Source organism: Lepidochelys kempii, chromosome 6, assembly GCF_965140265.1.
Source record: "Lepidochelys kempii isolate rLepKem1 chromosome 6, rLepKem1.hap2, whole genome shotgun sequence".
NCBI lineage: Eukaryota > Metazoa > Chordata > Testudines > Cheloniidae > Lepidochelys > Lepidochelys kempii.
Window position 1 is genome coordinate 118,901,496 of NC_133261.1, and position 17,573 is coordinate 118,919,068.

The window sequence follows — 17,573 nt, forward strand, 5'->3', positions numbered from 1 at the left end:
AAATAATAACTAATAAGAATAATCTTCCTTCAAGCTTTCCCTTTCATTCAGTACTAGCTTATCACCAAATGTTGTGTTAAAGAGGTGAAATAAAAGATAGTGGGTTTTTAAACAATACTATTATGATAGAGAAAAGCCTTCAGTGCATATTTATACTCCATGGCTGTCAGGCGATGTATTATTTTTAATTACCATCAGCATAATCTTCTAAGCAGCACCACAGACATTTAAAAGCATGGGAATGATGTAGCATACAGTGTTGGGGCAGAATGAAATGCAGCACAGCAGAAGGCTGAAGTAGCAGGTACAGGACAGGCACGACATGTGTAGCTACATGCTGCAGTGAAAGGCTCCGGCAGTGGGGAGGGCTCTGACAGGAGTCTTTCCCCTCTGCCTGAGCTTTTGCCTGCTGCCAGAGACTTTCACTGCAGCAGGGAAAGGCCCCGGCAGGGGAGGCAGCAGGACACTACCCTGCTAAAAATAACAGGGTAGACAAGGAAGGCACTGTTTGGGTGGATAGAGAGCTGTGTAGGGTAGATACCTAGGGGGTCAGGCGTGCCTCACTCTCTGTGCTTCTATTTATACCCATGCTAGCGGGGTGTGCAGTGTCTGTACTCTACACACTGCCTAAAAGTAGATGTATCTTAAGGCAACAGGATACATAACTATAGGTGATAAGTGCATACATTGTAAAACTTTGGCACGCATTTGGAATTAATTAATTGTAAAGCATCAATAACATGCCTGTAGGGCAAGTTTCTTCCAACTCAACTCAGTTAGAAGTTGGCTTATACCCTGACGTACGAGGGATTATATCACTTCCCAAACTCCCTTTTTTAAAATCCTTACTATTCTAACTCTGGATGTTCTCATTATCCATATAAATGTCCAGTCCTTTTTTGAATATTTTGAATACTCTTGGCCTCGGTGATAACCGCAGGCTAATTGTACACTATGTGTGAAAACTTCTTACCTTCTACTAGTTTTAAATTTGCTGCTTTTTACTGTCACTGAATGTCCCCTTGTTTTTGTATTGTGAAATAAGGAGAATAGAGGTGCCTGATCTACCTCTGTATATAAGTTTTGTTGTCATGCCTACCATAGCTTATGACACACAATAATAATAATTATTAATTATATTACCATAGCATATAGGAGGCCTAGTCATGGACCCGGATCCTATCTTGGTAGGTACTGTACAAACACACTTGAGTTATGTAGCAATTTCAGGGGATACTACAGTGTGAATTGGATCTCCACTAAATTGCACAGCTTTTGACAGATTTTTTCCTTCTGTAATTTTTTTTTTTTTTTTTTTGGCAACACACCCCTGTGTGAGAACCTCCTGTGCCTCAGCAATCCTGCAGACCATATGGTGTTTGGAAGACATTCTCAGTGACTAATTTTTCTATTTTGTACCTTGAATCTAACTTCTGAGTAGTGCTGTCATCAAAGTTTGGCTGCATTTTTTCTACATAAAATTTGATGAAGTCGACAAGATTATTTTGCTCAGTCAGTTTTAACGGCAGATTCTGGAAATAAGGAATAACATGAATGATAAAGTAAAGTGTGTAAACCATGTTCTTCTCAAAGGATGGTCTTGGCTGCTCATTTAACAAAAATAAATAAAAATAATTACAGCTACCAAAACAAAAAGCAACTGATTATATACATGTGAACTACACATAACTTTATCAAATACATAACTTTTCTTAGATGATATAACATTATGGAATTGTTTTTAACCTATGTTGAGATCTAAAAGCTAATAATAAAACCACAGAAATGTAGGGCTGGAAGACATTTCAAAAGGTCTTCTAGTTCAGCCCCCCCATGCTAAAGTGGGATTAAGTATATGTAGGCCATCCCTCACACGCGTTTGTCGAACCCTATTCTTAAAAACCTTCAATAATGGGATTCCACAACCTCTCTAGTTGCCTTCACTGATGGCTATCACATCATGGCAGGAGAACAGAGCATACTGTGAAATAATGGACCATATCTTTCCATTCTTATTCTGGCAAAACTCCCATTGAATTCAATGAGACTTTTGCTTGAGTATGAACCACTAGATTTAACCGTGTGACTTTTAATTAGAAGAGGGAGTTGAATTAGAAATTCAGCAACTCCAGGCTCCAGTCTGGATTGTTTACTTGAGTAATCTTCAAAGAGAGAAGGCACAAAAAGGAAAAAGCTGATTTTCAAACAGCAGAATCTACAGTGTTACTTACAGAACCGAGAACTTGAGCTCATATTTTTAATCTGCTAACAGTAACCTTAAAAGCCACTATAGGCTAGATTGTGGGTAAAATTTTCAAAAGCACCTCAATTACACTGGAGCCTCAAGTCCCATTTTCAAAAGTGACTTAGGTATTTATTGCCAGATTTTCAAAGATATTTAAGTGTTTAAGGTGCAGAAAAGTGCCTAGTGGTATTTTCAGAAGTTCCTGAACAGGTTCATCACGTGTTTAGGTGCTTTAGAAAATCCCACTACATGCCTATATGCATCTTTAGACACCTAAATAATTTTGAAAATACGGCCCTTAGGAACCGAAGTCCCACTCACTTTCGATTAGAGTTAGGCTCCTAAGTGCCCAAGACACTTTTGACAAGTTTTTCCCATGCCTCTAGGCACAGCCATGATCAAGGTGTGCAGCGTAAGCTGCCCCGCTCCAGGAGTGCCCTTCGGAGGTACGCACCTCAGACACACCCCTCAAGGCTTTGTCCACACACAAAAGCTGCATTGGTTTAGTTAAATCAGTGCTGCTTTGTGTGATGACTCTTTTACATCAGTTTAGGCCTGTTAAGTAACACTCACTGTTCCCGCCCCCCAGCTCCAGGGGGGTAGTAGTTTGCTGCTAGCATCTACCAGGAGCAAACTACATCACCTCCCTCTCACAAGCTCAGCTGCACTGGTCAGGGTGTTGGGGGTGGAGCCAAGGCTCTGCCCATTCCCTGCCCCCACTCCCCTACTCCTGGCAGTGCCTGCTTACTCCCATGTGCCCAGACCCAAGGCAGGGTAACCCCCACAGAAATGCAGGGAGAGCTCTCCCTCCCTGTGGAGGTGTATAATCCAAGTCAAAGTCTAGCCCTCGGAGTCAAGCATATCTGAACAAAGCAGATAATAGACAACTACTCTTTGTATTTATGGGATGAGCAGCAGGATTACCTGATGCTGCTGCAAACCATTACGGCTGCTGAAAGGTGGCACATCAGTGGTAACAAGGTTGGATACTTTGGAGCTGCCAGGCTGAAGAAGTTCTGAAGGGATCCTTTCACTGTTGTTGAGCTATAAAGCGAGACAGTGTTTTGTGAAAGCTCTCAGAAGTCAAAAAGTGGCAAAACATATGTGTGTAATTTAGGGAAGAGATGTTATCATGACAGGCTCTGAAAAATACACTGGGGATGAACCAGGGATGATCTCTCAGAAGGATGGGACAAGGCTATTAGTTTAGCCTTGCTGCAAAGATATTTGTGCTGTTTCACCTGGGGAGAGCTTGAATTTATTCTCATCTTCCAGTAAAGTCCTTTCTTTCATTAGTTCACCTCCCCATACTGTTGGTAGCAGAATTATAGGAAAGTACGGTTTTGGAAGTTTCATTGACACCAACTCTTAACACTTTTGCCTGAATGAACTATGGTGAGGTGCAATTTATGCATGTAAAACTAGCTTCCAACTTCCACATGGTTCATATGGTCTGGAAGTTGTGTAGATTTTCTGCCTGGTGATACTTGTAGAGGAATGTTGGTATTCAACAGGAGAGTTTAGCACCACCAGTCCCTTCCCTGGCTACCACTACTCACCTTTCAGACAGCTCTGTTCCAGGGTAGGTGAGCCTGCAGCTGTCTTTGCCAATGCACCCACCCCTAGCAGACTTTCTTGAAGCCATCATAAAAAGATGGGGTGGGGAACTAGCCCCACAGCTGTAACTGACTGCCAATAAATGAGTCAATCTAAGCAGAGATATCCAGAGAGATACTCAGATGAGTACTGAATAGGCACAGAGAACAACCTATTCCTTCATCGATGTTGGAGATCCTCTAGTGGAAGACACAGGTGGGGCAGTGTGGGAAAGCTTGCATTGTCACTGCCCTTGCTATTCCTGTTCTCTGAAGAGAGGGCTACAGTCTTGGAATTGTCCTCTTGGAACCTTTCACCACCAGGATCTCTATTATACATAACATTTTTTTAAAAATCTTAAAATATTTTTTTCATTCTCTCTCATTTTGGCTCATAAAACCTTGACCTCAGACACTGTGCTCTTTAAGCAAAACGAAATCATTCAGAGAACCACTAAAACCATTACAAGCAGCAAGCTGCGCATAATTATACAGCACTGTGAACTAAAATGACAGTGACAGACATGCACATTCATTTGCATCCATCCCTTAATTTCACAATGTCTCTTATAACTAGTCCTCTGAAGCCCTCACCTATTACAGCACAATGTCTCACTCACAGGACTTCAACTAGTATTCAGGCTTTTTACCTGTTCTTCACTGTATTTGTCCTGAAGCATCACCTGGACTTTTTCCAAATTGCACTTCACATCCTTGAGCTTCAAGGAAAGGGCCTCTGCTTCTTTCTGAGGGCCTGCACTATCTCCTTGCTGCCTATCTCTGCAATCTTCCAATAAAGAAGCAACCTTTTGTTCAATCTCTGATAACATAACCTAGGAAATAGAGCAGTTAATTATTCATCTTTACCAGCACAACTGCCTAATACTCTGTTCACACTTCAGCTGTTTGCTTCCAGGAGCTGCTTGAGGTAAATGCTGCACCCCTGACCCCCTTCCATGCCTCAACCCCCTGCTCCAGCCCTGCTCCTGCTCTCTGAACCCCTCGGTCCCAGCCCGAAGCACCCTCCTGCACTCCAAACCCCTCATCCCCAGCCCCACACCAGAGCCCGCCCTCCCAGCCAGAGACCTCACCCCCCACCCCCACGCCCCAATCCCCTACCCCAGCCCTTATCCCCTCCCACCCTCTGAACCCTTCGGTCCCAGCCCATCATGAAATATTTGTTTGCCACAAAGGTACTGACAGACTGTAATCAGGTCACCCCTTAACCGTCTCTTTGGCAAACTAAATAGATTGAGCTCCTTGAGTCCTTCTCTATCAGGCATGTTTTTTAATCCTTTAATCATTTTGTGGCTCTTCCCTAAACCTTCTCTAATTTTTCCATCCTCCTTTTTTAATTGTAGACATCAGAACTGGACACAGTATTCCAATAGCAGCCATACCAGTGTAAAAATAGAGGTAATATAACCTCCCTATTCCTATGCGAAATTCCCATTTATGCATCCAAGGACTGCCACTAGCCTTTCTGGCCACAGCATCTCAGTGGAAGTTCGTGTTCAGCTGATTATCCACCATGATCCATAAGTCTTGTAAGTGACTTGGCAGTCAGTGAGTGAGGAAAGGAAAATGTTCTGGCTATATTAATACAGTACAGCATTTTTTTCTTTTCTTTTTTAAACTTTTAATTATATCCATTTGCAAAGCCAGAGATATTCCAGGAGTTCAATTCATGTTATGAGACTAATACTTAGAAAAATACAAAATCTGTTTATTAACTAATATATAAAGAGGCATGTTTTAAAAAGGAAGCCGTTTTTAACCATCTACAGAAGCAGAACAGGATACCGTTAGGGCCAAATTTTGACTTCAGGTTTTATACGGAAGAAGTCCAAAATGTCATGGCTAGGTAAAGAACCATACTTGTGGAGATCATGGTCCACAAATCCTCTTACCCTTTGACCTATAGGTGCAGGCTCTCCATTCCAACAGTGATAGTAAGAGCATAAAGAAAAGGAGTACTTGTGGCACCTTAGAGACTAACCAATTTATTTGAGCATGAGCTTTCGTGAGCTACAGCTCACTTCATCAGATGTTTACCGTGGAAACTGCAGCAGACTTTATATACACACAGAAATCATGAAACAATACCTCCTCCCACCCCACTGTCCTGCTGGTAATAGCTTATCTAAAGTGATCAACAGGTGGGCCATTTCCAGCACAAATCCAGGTTTTCTCACCCTCCACCCCCCCCCACAAATTCACTCTCCTGCTAGACAAGCCATTTACAACGCACACTTTGCTTCTCTACAATTACTAAAACTAGACAAGCCATTTACAACGCACACTTTGCTTCTCTACAATCATTTGCAAATTGGATACTATTAATTTAGGCTTAAATAGAGACTGGGAGTGGCTAAGTCATTATGCAAGGTAGCCTGTGTCCTCTTGTTTTTTCCTACCCGCCCCCCCCCCAGATGTTCTGGTTTAACTTGGATTTAAACCTGGAGAATGGTCAGTTTAGATGAGCTATTACCAGCAGGAGAGTGAGTTTGTGTGTGTATGGGGGTGGGGGGGATGTGAGAAAACCTTGATCTATGCAGGAAATAGCCCGACTTGATTATGTAAAGAGTTGTCACTTTGGATGGGCTAGCACCAGCAGGAGAGTGAATTTGTGGGGGGGGGTGGAGGGTGAGAAAACCTGGATTTGTGCTGGAAATGGCCCACCTGTTGATCACTTTAGATAAGCTATTACCAGCAGGACAGTGGGGTGGGAGGAGGTATTGTTTCATGATTTCTGTGTGTATATAAAGTCTGCTGCAGTTTCCACGGTAAACATCTGATGAAGTGAGCTGTAGCTCACGAAAGCTCATGCTCAAATAAATTGGTTAGTCTCTAAGGTGCCACAAGTACTCCTTTTCTTTTTGCGAATACAGACTAACACGGCTGTTCCTCTGAAACCAGTAAGAGCATAGTTACAATGACACAGTCATCAAGATTGATTTGCTTTGACTGCATATCTGAGCTTGCAGCTGCTATGTGCTACTCCCCCTTGTGCTACGAGGCCTTGCTGAGACCAGGAAAAATGTTGCTTTTTGAGTTCCAACTGTCAAATTTGAGCTAAATATTAAACTCTGACTATATTGGTATTAAATAGGGTTTATAGTGGAGTCAAACTAGTTTTCCTAGTTTATATAAGGCCCTGGTATGAACCCTGAGTGAATAGGCCAGTAGTCATTTGTAGTAGTGGAATCAGGCCCAGTACATAAATTAGCTGAGAACATTCTCATTGATTTAAAATGGGCATCTTTGTATTAGGCCATTGTGTTCCCCAAAGCTTGTCATTGCTGCAGATAGTGACAGAGTGAAAAGATCCACACTATCTCTGTGAAAAGGAATGAGCTGTAGCTACGGTAGCACGCACAAATATAAACCTGTCCAGTTGCAGGGTTGAACATCTAGGTTCCATCTAGGAAGACCAGATAGCAATCGTGAAAAAACGGGACAGGAGGCAGGGGGTAATAGGCACCTATATAACACAAAGCCCCAAATACCGGGACTGATCTTATAAATCGGAACATCTGGTCACTCTAGCTCCATCTAATCCTGCAAAGACTTATGCAAGGGAATAATTTTATGTACACTGTCTTCACATTGACTTCAATTGGACTATTCTTACTGCAAGAGTAAAGCTCACACTTAAGTCTGCAGGATTGGGCCCCAGGGAGCAAAACAAAAATTTACATTTTAGGAAGAAATTTTAGAGCACTTTTACCTGAAAAGCCTACACTAGAATAAAATGGAAATGTCAAATGGTTAGCAAATTCCCTGTTCAGTAAACAAGCTTTTATCGTGACTGAGGTCACTGTCTCATTAAAAAAAAAAAAAACAACCTGCCTTTTTTTAGTGAATTTAAACCGGTGAACTTTTTATACACATTATACACATTGGGGTGGAGATAGCTCAGTGGTTTGAACATTGGCCTCCTAAACCCAGGGTTGTGAGCTCAATCCTTGAGGGGATCATTTAGGGATCTGGGGCAAAAATAAGGGACGGTACTTGGTCCTGCTGTGAAGTCAGGGGACTGGACTCGATGACCTTTCAAGGTCCCTTCCAGCTCTATGAGATAGGCATATCTCCATACTAATTAATAAAACTATGCAAACCAAAATGATCTGTGTAAATTACAGTAAATCTTTCTTTACAAAACACAAATTTGTTATGCTGTAAATCCTATCTAAGATCTCAGATACTAAAATATACAGACAAGGAAACCGAATGTGTACAATATGGTTTAAAAAAAGGTAATTGGAAAAAAGCAGCTAAAATCAAAACCAAGTGGTTCCTCTTCACTACAGTGTACGGCAGAGTACGCAGGAACAGGAGCTGAAGCAGTAATTGTAGCTTTTATGCAAACACACCTATTGGGGGAAGGGTGATTGGTTTAGCTGGCAGCAGTGAACTTTGACCACTTGATCTTACCTGGCAATCAGCAAGCTGCTGTTCCACGATCTGCTGCATTTCAGGGCTCTGAGTTTCTGACTCCAGGGACACTTTAGTTTTGTCTAGCCACAGCTCCAGCTCAGCAACCTGTATCTGGCAGACATGGAGGATCTTTTCAGGCTCAGGCCTATTGCTATCCACTGTTTCCTTTGATTCTCCTGGTTTGTTCTGAAAGCACTGGCAAGTGTTTGTGTCAGAAGAAGGCGTGTCACCCTGAAGCAAAGGACATTCAAACACAGAAAATCTATCAGCGGAAAATGTTTAACTTTGGTATACCAAGAGCTATGAACCTGCACTGGCAGTCACCTTATTCCCAGGTTAAAACAGAAAGAAAAACCCCAACAACTACGCTGAATGATCATATGATCTGGTGCAAAAGGTTTCCAAGCAGCCAATTTGCATTTACACAGGTATATCTGAGCACACAGGAAGAACAATGACTCATGGTTCATTAGCTAGCTATCCCAGAGGATAGGTATTTTTCTGTGAGTTCAATGCAAAGTGTTGTATTCTAAAGCACACAGAGCATGCAGCTGGGAAATACTTATGTGCTACTTTTAGGAGTTCAGTTCCAAATAAACTTTAAAAGCATTCTTTATTTAGGATGTAGGCTATACAGAAAACATTGTAGAGTCTTAACTCAAACCCACCCTTGAATAACATTTCTCTTTTATTTATCTTCACCCTAGGAGCAGCCTTTAACATTCCGTGATAAACACAATTTTCTTAAGTTTTGGACAAGCAGGCAAATTTTCAAAAATGCATATGCAGGTCGGGGTTGTGCACACACAGGCATAGACATGCATGTGCAAATCTCTAATTTTCATTTGCGAATCGAGTGCGTAAGGCAAGTGTGTGCAAAAATACATACATACATCTGACAATTAGGTCCCTAATATGGTAGTGCAGGGGTCGGCAACCTATGGCACGTGTGCCAAAGACAGCACGCAAGCCGATTTTTAATGGCATGCTGCTGCCTGCCAGGTCCCAGCCGCCGGCCCCGCTCAGCCCGCTGCTGAACCCAGGCTGGCAGCGGGCTGAGCTGGACTGGGACCCTGGCGGGCAGCAGCGTACCATTAAAAATCCTACCCGCCCCGGCCCGCTCTTCTCCGCACCCCCTGCGGTGGCAGGGTGAAGAAGCTTGGTCCTGTCGGCTGCTGCTGCAGGGCAGGCAAGTTCCCCCTCCCCCGCCTCTTCCCCCAGCCCTGGGTTCCTGCCCCTCCTCCTCTCCCTCCCTGCCACCGATCAGCTGATGGCCCTTGACAGGGAGGGGGAGAAGCGGAGCTGCAGCATGCTCCCTGCTCCGGGAGGAGGCGGAGACGAGGTGGGGACACCGCGTTGGGGAAGGGAGTTGGAATCAGGGCTTATCTCCTCCAGCCCCCTGCCGTGAGCTGCTCTAGGCAGGTGGCTGGGAGCACCCCCATGAGCCTAGCCCACATCCCCAGCCCCCTGCCCCCCCCACACACTCCCAGCCCTCTGCCCTGACCCCTGCACCCCCCCGCCTTCTGTCCTGACTCCAGCACCCCCCTCACACCCAGCCCCCCCACAACCCCAGCCCTGACTCCAGCACCCCCCACATACCCAGCCCCCTACACCCCATGCCCTGAGTCCTGCACCCTCCTCACATATTCCCAGCCCCCTGCCCTGACTTCTGCACCCCCCGCACCTACCCAGCCTCTGCCCTGACCCCTGCACCCCCACACACACCCAGCCCTCTGCCCTGACCCGTACACCTCGCCACACACCCCAGCCCTCTGCCCTGACCCCTGCACCCCCCCACACTCCCAGCTCCCTGCCCTGACTCCTGCACCCCCCACACATACCCAGACACCCCCACACCCCATTCCCTGACTCTTGCACCCCCCACATTCCCACCCCCACCCCTCGCACCGAACGGGAGCTGCCCATGTAAGCACTCCACACCCAAACCTCCTGCCCCAACCCTGAGTCCCCTCCCTCATTCTAGCTCCTGGCCAGACCCTGCACCCCAACCCCCAGCCTGCTCCTTCACCCCCAGACCTGTGCTCAGTGCACCCCTACCCTCAGCTCAGTGCAGAGAAAGAAGAAGAGAATCGGCTAGAACCAGGGAGAAGGTAGGTACCCACTCTATGTGGACAGGGCCGGGACTCCAAACCGGCAGCGGGCTGAGCGGGGCCGGCAGCCGGGACCCTGGCTGGCAGGAGCCAGCAGATGGAACCCCAGACCGGCAGCGGGCTGAGTGGCAGCGGGCTGAGCCGCTCAGTCCACTGCCAGTTTGGGGTCCCGGCCACTGACCCCAGTCAGCCCACTGCCGGTCCGGGGTTCTGGCTGCAGGCCCCTTGCCAGCCGGGGTCCTGGCCGCAGGCCCCGCTCAGCCTGCTGCTGGCCTAGGTGAATGGAACCCCAGGCTGGCAGCGGGCTGAGCGGGCTGGCGGTGTAAGATCAGCATTTTAATTTAATTTTAAATGAAGCTTCTTAAACATTTTGAAAACGTTGTTTACTTTGCCTACGACAATAGTTTAGTTATATAATATATAAACTTATAGAGAGAGACCTTCTAAAAAACGTTAAAATGTATTACTGGCACACAAAACCTTAAATTAAAGTGAATAAATGAAGACTCGGCCCACCCCTTCTGAAAGGTTGCCAACCCCTGTGGTAGTGGAACGATAACTGTTTGGTCAGACACACCAACAGCAATAGTATGGTATTCACTGGCTTTTGAGATGTGAGTTGGTGGATGACAAGACAGGAAAAGTACATTGTTTTAAATATTACACTGTGTTACTTTATTAAATAAGTAAACATCACTTTTGTTGCTTGTCTCTTAAGTGGTCTGGAACATGGCCATTATGAATTAAACACATAAAAGCAAAGAAATCCTAATTTAACACTACACATCCAGGAACTGATTAAATATATACGTGTGCAAGTGTGCTTGCGTGTGTGCACGTGCCTACACACGTGTGGGAGTGGTATTAGGAAGCGTCAGCTGGGATTTTCAGCTTTCGGTCTAGATATATTTGTTGTTATGAGTTCACTCACTCAAATACACATGGAGGGGTGAAAGCAGATTCATTTCTTTTTGGTTTTTAGACTAGGATTTTTTTTAATGTATCTTTTAATACAGGTCTTAAAACTGTACTTGTTGGAAAATGGGATTTCTATCCAGTGGGAAACATTGACATTTTCAAATTTGTTTACACTCTGAATCAGAACAAAATTTAAAAATTTACCATGGAATAGAAATTCCAAAAACATTTCAATTCAGACAGTGAAATGTTTCATTTTGATAGTGTCAAAACAATAATATTAAATATATAAAATAATACATAAATATCATAGTAAAATTAAATATAAAAGTCAAAACAAAATTGAAACAATAAATTCTAAACAAAATGAGAATGTCAAAATTAGTTGCACTGATTTTCTCCTATCAAAATGGTGTTGAAATCAACACATTCCCACAAACCTTTCAATTTAGCTGAAACTTTCCAGCTAAAAGGTGGAGTGGTGGTGGTGATATAACACTTGAATTATACCAGTATAGCTAAAGTGGCTTAATTGTTGTGTATAGACAATCCCTAAGTACAGAACACAAATAAACCCACTTCCTAAATCTCTATATACATGTTAAGCTCTGCTGTCAATCATTATGCTCTACTGGTCTTCCTTAAAAGCAAATATATTGTTCGAGATAGGTTAAGCAGTAGTGTATTTGTATGTTACCAAGAGACCCAGCCAGCAGCATGCATTAGAACAGTTTCACTTCCTTTAACTTAGACTGAATTCCAAGGTATTTAATATTTTTCTACAGTAGCTCCAAATGTCTTCCCTGGTGGGCTTGTCGCAGCACCAAAATAAATGCACATTGGTCAACTGCACACTGAACTCGATTAGCCACCTGTCAGAACACATACAGTATTTAAATTATCAAAATCCTGGTCTATCTGACTAAAAGTATTCCTCAAGAGAAAGCAAACTGATTTAGTGTTTACAGAAATACATTTCCTTCTGTCTCCATCCAGTAAATTTATGATCTTAGAAAGAAATTAGTTTAAATCACTATGTATAACATAATGTGGGGGGGGGGGGGGGACTGGGATCGAATCACAATGTTGGCAAAATAACTATTCAGGACAATTCAAGGAAGGAAGACCTCTCCAATGGAAAATTTACAGGAGCAGTAAGGGACTTTGGCAGCAGTGGTGGCTCTAGATCCCATAGTGCTTTCCTCTACTGATAGCTAGAGGGGAAGCAACTGCCTGGCTGTCACAGGCAACGGTTCTTCTGAGTTTTTGTTCCACTGGCTTTGATATGGGGAAGAAAGGGGCAGGGGAAAATGGTAAAAGCTCATAGAGATGCCAGTACAACATATGGGCACATAAGATCTCAATAATCATCCTGGAAATATTATGTATGGTTTCCTTTCTAGGACTGACCTTACACTAAATCTGAGGCTGCATCTCTCTTCCTACAATACTTGGGGGTTTCCTATACAAAGAGGAACTCTTTTTATGTTCAAAGTATTTATGGTGCATCAGAAATAGAAAATTCTTCCAGATAATAAGAAAACAGAGAAAATGGACACCTAGGTCGTGTCACATGGAATGGTCATAAATATATCACCATCGAATCCCATTTCCCATAGTATCAATAAAAAAACAGTCATGAAAAGTATTGTGCAATTGGTTTTTCATTTTTAACATTGTAAATGTTCATTAGCTGATGCTTTCTAGCCAGTACAGAACAAGTGGTGACATGCGGGAAACTCAATCTAATCCATCTCCCCTTCAACCTACAGTGACTCAGGCTCCTGGATTACTAATCTTTTCTCCAGACCTACTACTTCTAGGAGAATACTGCACACCTACAGAATTCACGTCCCCTGCAAAAATTTTTTTTCCTCCACAGAAAATACATTCTGCCGGAGAGGTGCTGCAATTACACCTTCACTCACCAGGGGCTGCTGTGGTGCCCAAACAGAGGGCAGCCAGCCAGCCCGGAGAAGGATGGGGAGAGGCTGCGTTCCTAACAGTGCCCTGCCCAAGGGGCCAGGAAAGGAGGCACGGGAAAGGAGATGGGGGGGAGACAAACAGAGTGCAGCACACAGGGTTGCTGGGGGGGTCACAGACTGGGATTCAGAAGGGCCAGTGAGTGGACAGACTGGAGTGGGGGTTGAATGGGAGTGTGGGTGCAAGGCCACATGGGGATGGAGAGTGGGGGTGGCCGAGGGTTCAGGGACACATGGGATTGGGGGAATGGCTGAGTGGGGCTGCAGGTACACATGGGGAGAGCGGTAAATGTGCCTGACTGAATGGGAGAGCCAGGGTCTGCATGGGGGAGGCTCCCCAACTCTCTAACAATCTCTTCCCCACCTGCCCCCCAAAAAAACGGTTCCATATTTCCCACACCCAACAATCTTCCAGGTTCACGCCCAGGCTCCTGCTCAGCAGTTACTTCCCTCTCCCTCAGCTCCTCCATTACCCTGATTCCCCCAATCCTTTGCACTGCTTCTGAGGGGTGCAGGAAATACATTTATGTATTTTAGTTTAAATGAATTATCACTCAAAGTTCTCTATTAATATACTTAGAAAGGAATCTATTTGTCAAAAAACATTTCCTGAATCTTTTTTGTTGTCTATATTATTACAGACATACTTGCTGCCTGGTATTTTGAAATAAATTACCAAAATAATTGAAACTGGCATAATTATATTGTGTAATTTTGACAAATAAAATATGTACAATTTTGCAGAATTTTAAAATATTGTGTGCAGAATTTTTAATTTTTGGTGCAAAATTCCCCTAGGAGAAACATACATATTTGACAGCACATGGGCTTCCTGAAACTACGCACTTTGGCTTCCTGGTAAATTGTATTTTCTAGGAGTCAATATATGTATTTGCTCTGATTTAAATAATAAATAACAATACCAGTCGTTAATGATAACATGAAAGATGCCTATGCAAGGATCTAGATGCCCTCACTACAACAAAACACCAACAGAATTAAAATAATCATTACAACAGGAACTCAGCAAACCAAACACGCCCCAAAGAGCTCCTTTTTATCGTTTCATAGTTGGGGGAAGAACACCCTCAGCCTGCTCCAAAACCCCATCAAACAGATGTCTTTTGCAGCATGCCCAAAGGTCACCAAATTCAGACCAACATACTTACCACTGCCCAATTACTAAGGCCTGTAGCAGAATCTTCATCGCTTCCAGCTTTCTGCGGAACTTGAAAAGATGTTTCCTTGCCGTGTTTATCACATGATTCTATTAACACATCAGCATCCTGTAAAAAGAAAGGCAGCTGTGGAAATATTTCTATTGTCATTGCCTTGTTGTGCTTTAGAAGCCTCAAAAGGCAGCAGTCACTCAACCCATACATCATTCTGCGCCAATAACCAATGCAGGAAAGTTCCCTCACATCTGACATAAAGATACAGAAAGACAAATAGCTACAGCTCTCATAACAGATGCTAGTTGATCAGATTGCTTAGGTACTGCCCACTTTTCCATCAGAAACTACACATCCTCCACAAGTTACTCCACACAGAGGGTAGAGGAAACACCCATTAAAAGTCTTGTTTTATCTCTTACCAAGGGAGTGGGGGGAGAGGCATGAACTCTCTGTTAACCTGAGTTTGCATTTACATTCTTGTGTTTTCGGCAGATAGCATCACCTACAAAAACTGTTTTCCTGCTGAGCGGGCAACTGTTAAAGGATGCTCACAGACTATATGAAATTCAACCCTGTGGGAGGAGCCATGCAAGACCTATGCACCCTTAAATCCCACTCAAGTGCTGATTTGAGGACTAAAACAATGCATAGGCCTTGTACAGGCTCTCTACACAGGGAAGAATTCCCCAATGCAGAGATAAACATGAAGAATGTTACCAGGGCAATGCCACCTGATAGGGTGCCTGAGGACCAGGAAGCTCTGCTGTCTTCTTTGTCTTTCTCATTTCCCTTCCCTGGACGTGAAAAACTTTCAGCTGTCGGTGCTATTGCATTTTCCTTTGAAAACAGCAACAGCCCACCATTAGCTTGAGGACATGCAGTTCAAAGGCTTCTTCAGAAAATGTTATTCACTAAAACCATTAGCCACCCTACATTTCTGCCATGCACGTTCTCTTTCTTTACTCAGTAATCCTAACTCAACAGCCGCCCTTCTATACCACTTCCACTCCCCTGTCTCCCGGTGATAGATGCCAACAGCCCTTTCTACCGATCTCAAACCGGAGCTTATGTCCTTTCTACCGGAGCTTATGTCCTTCCAATTCTTGGTCTCTCTGCTGTGACAGCCAACAAAGATGCCACTTTGTACAAACTGGTATGATTTTTGAGATGCTGATACACCTAAAAAATGACTGAGATCACAGTTCATTTACCATTAGCTACTGAAGACCATCAGATGGTGGTAACCCTTGACACTGCTAAGAGCTGGGCAGGATATGAACTGTTGTCCTAGAGGGTATTTAGGCACTAATCCCACAAGCACTTCTGCATGTGTTTTACCTATATATAAATAGCAGAGTTGGTTGGGAATCTTCCACTGAAATTATTTTCTGATGGAAAATTCACTTTCCACAAAATCCGAGTTTTCCGTGGGAAAATTTCAATTTTACATGGAAATTTTTTCCCAGCTCCATGGCTCCCCTGCTCCTCAGCAGCCCAGCAAAGAAACCGACCTGGAGCTAGAGCTCCCAACTCGTTGGCAGACCAGAAATCCTGGGAAAGTTAGCTCCCAAGCTCTCCCAGCTGCTTGGTTCCCAAGCTCCCCACCTGGCATGCTACCACAGCCCTGGGCATCTGGGGGAGTCTTTCAAAGGGCAATTTTGGAATTGCCATTCTCTGGTAGATTTTGGTTGTTTTTGTTCCATTTCAGAATTAATTTTTTTTTTTAATTATGGCATTTCCCACGGAACAGGAATTCCAATCTCCGGCCAGCTCCAATGAATAGTCCCATTGACTTCATAGAGACTACCCACATGATTAGAGTCAATGGGAATATTCATGTGCTCAAAGTTGAGCGTGTGCATAAGTGTTTGCAGGAGCGAGGCCTTACGCTTTAAGATCTTCCAACAGGGGCCATGTTTCCCTGTTTGTCTGAAGCGTCACATATGTCTATGATGCCAATAAAAAATAAAACAACGACGGGGTAAGAGGCTGTATTTAGCTTATTGCAAATCCCTGGAGTTTATTTTCTTGCACTGAATGCATAATAATAATACGGCAATGAACTCTTTCTTGCCTCTTCCCAGAGCATTCTATCCAAGGGAAGCATGGGGCATCATAGTGTCTCTAGGAAAGGGCCCATTGTACCCTATGATTGTCAAAAGGTAACCGATAGTGCTGTTCATACATTTAAACAGGGTTTATTGCTTGACTACTTATGATGGCCTTTGAGCAAGGACACTTAGAGTAACTAGTCTATCCACATGTGATTGCTGAAGTCATTATCTTTCTCTCAGGCCACGCCAATTATTTCTGTCCCATGTATCCCACTGCCTGAATCACTTCATTGTTATCCTGTACATTACAACATCAAACCCAGGCTCTTTGTCCCCACTTTCAAGGCCCGACATTAGTGATATTCAGACTGAGACTTGCGAACGGATCTTTGATGCATCTCCTGCAGCTTTTTGCAGCCCATGATATTAAAACATGGTCTGATTTAATTATTAATCAATCTAAGACACTGACCAATCAGAATGCTTTTACGATGTTATTAACCAATTGTAGCTGATAAAATAATAATACTTGGTCAGTCATTTTTCTGTGAGAATTATATTTTATATTTTTATAAATATTTCTTGTCATACTGTTTGACTGAGTCCTTAGCACTATAATAAATGAAACAATGAATTCACATACTACCATGGCTCTTTTGGGTAATGTTGATCGCTAATTTGGCTCCTAAACCACTGAGGTATGAGTATCATTGCCCTACCTAACCCAATCCCTATCTGCAACTCTGCTCTCATTTCCTCCTACTCACCCTCTCATTCAATATACAGCTTTAAACCTCTCTTTACTACCTTCTCCTCCACACCTACTTTTGTGTTGCCCTCTATGTTTGAAAGAGAGTTTCCCACTTCATGCCCATTAAGTGCCCTCTCTCTCCTAAAAATCCCCCCTCACTGCCCATTTCTCCCAGGAAGCCTTTCCACTTTATTTTCACCACCAATAATCTTGCCACACCCTTCTTTATTTAATCCCATGCCTTGTATCTTGTCTATGTTTATTTTATTTCTCTTAGATTCTAAGCTCCTTAGGGAAGGGGA

The 17,573-nt window shown here is 43.6% G+C and overlaps 1 protein-coding gene across 4 annotated transcripts in view; it reads right to left on the reverse strand.

Moving 5' to 3' along the window:
- SYNE2 (spectrin repeat containing nuclear envelope protein 2) overlaps positions 1–17,573 on the reverse strand; it is a 275,952-nt gene that overhangs the window by 101,767 nt on the left and 156,612 nt on the right. For all 4 annotated transcript variants that reach the window (XM_073349867.1, XM_073349868.1, XM_073349866.1 and 1 more), the window contains 5 exons: positions 14,461–14,577; positions 8,278–8,511; positions 4,491–4,673; positions 3,170–3,289; positions 1,420–1,532 (listed from right to left, as the gene is read on the reverse strand). In XM_073349867.1, coding sequence (XP_073205968.1) covers positions 1,420–1,532; positions 3,170–3,289; positions 4,491–4,673; positions 8,278–8,511; positions 14,461–14,577 — 767 coding nt within the window. The remainder of the gene's footprint in view (positions 1–1,419; positions 1,533–3,169; positions 3,290–4,490; positions 4,674–8,277; positions 8,512–14,460; positions 14,578–17,573) is intronic.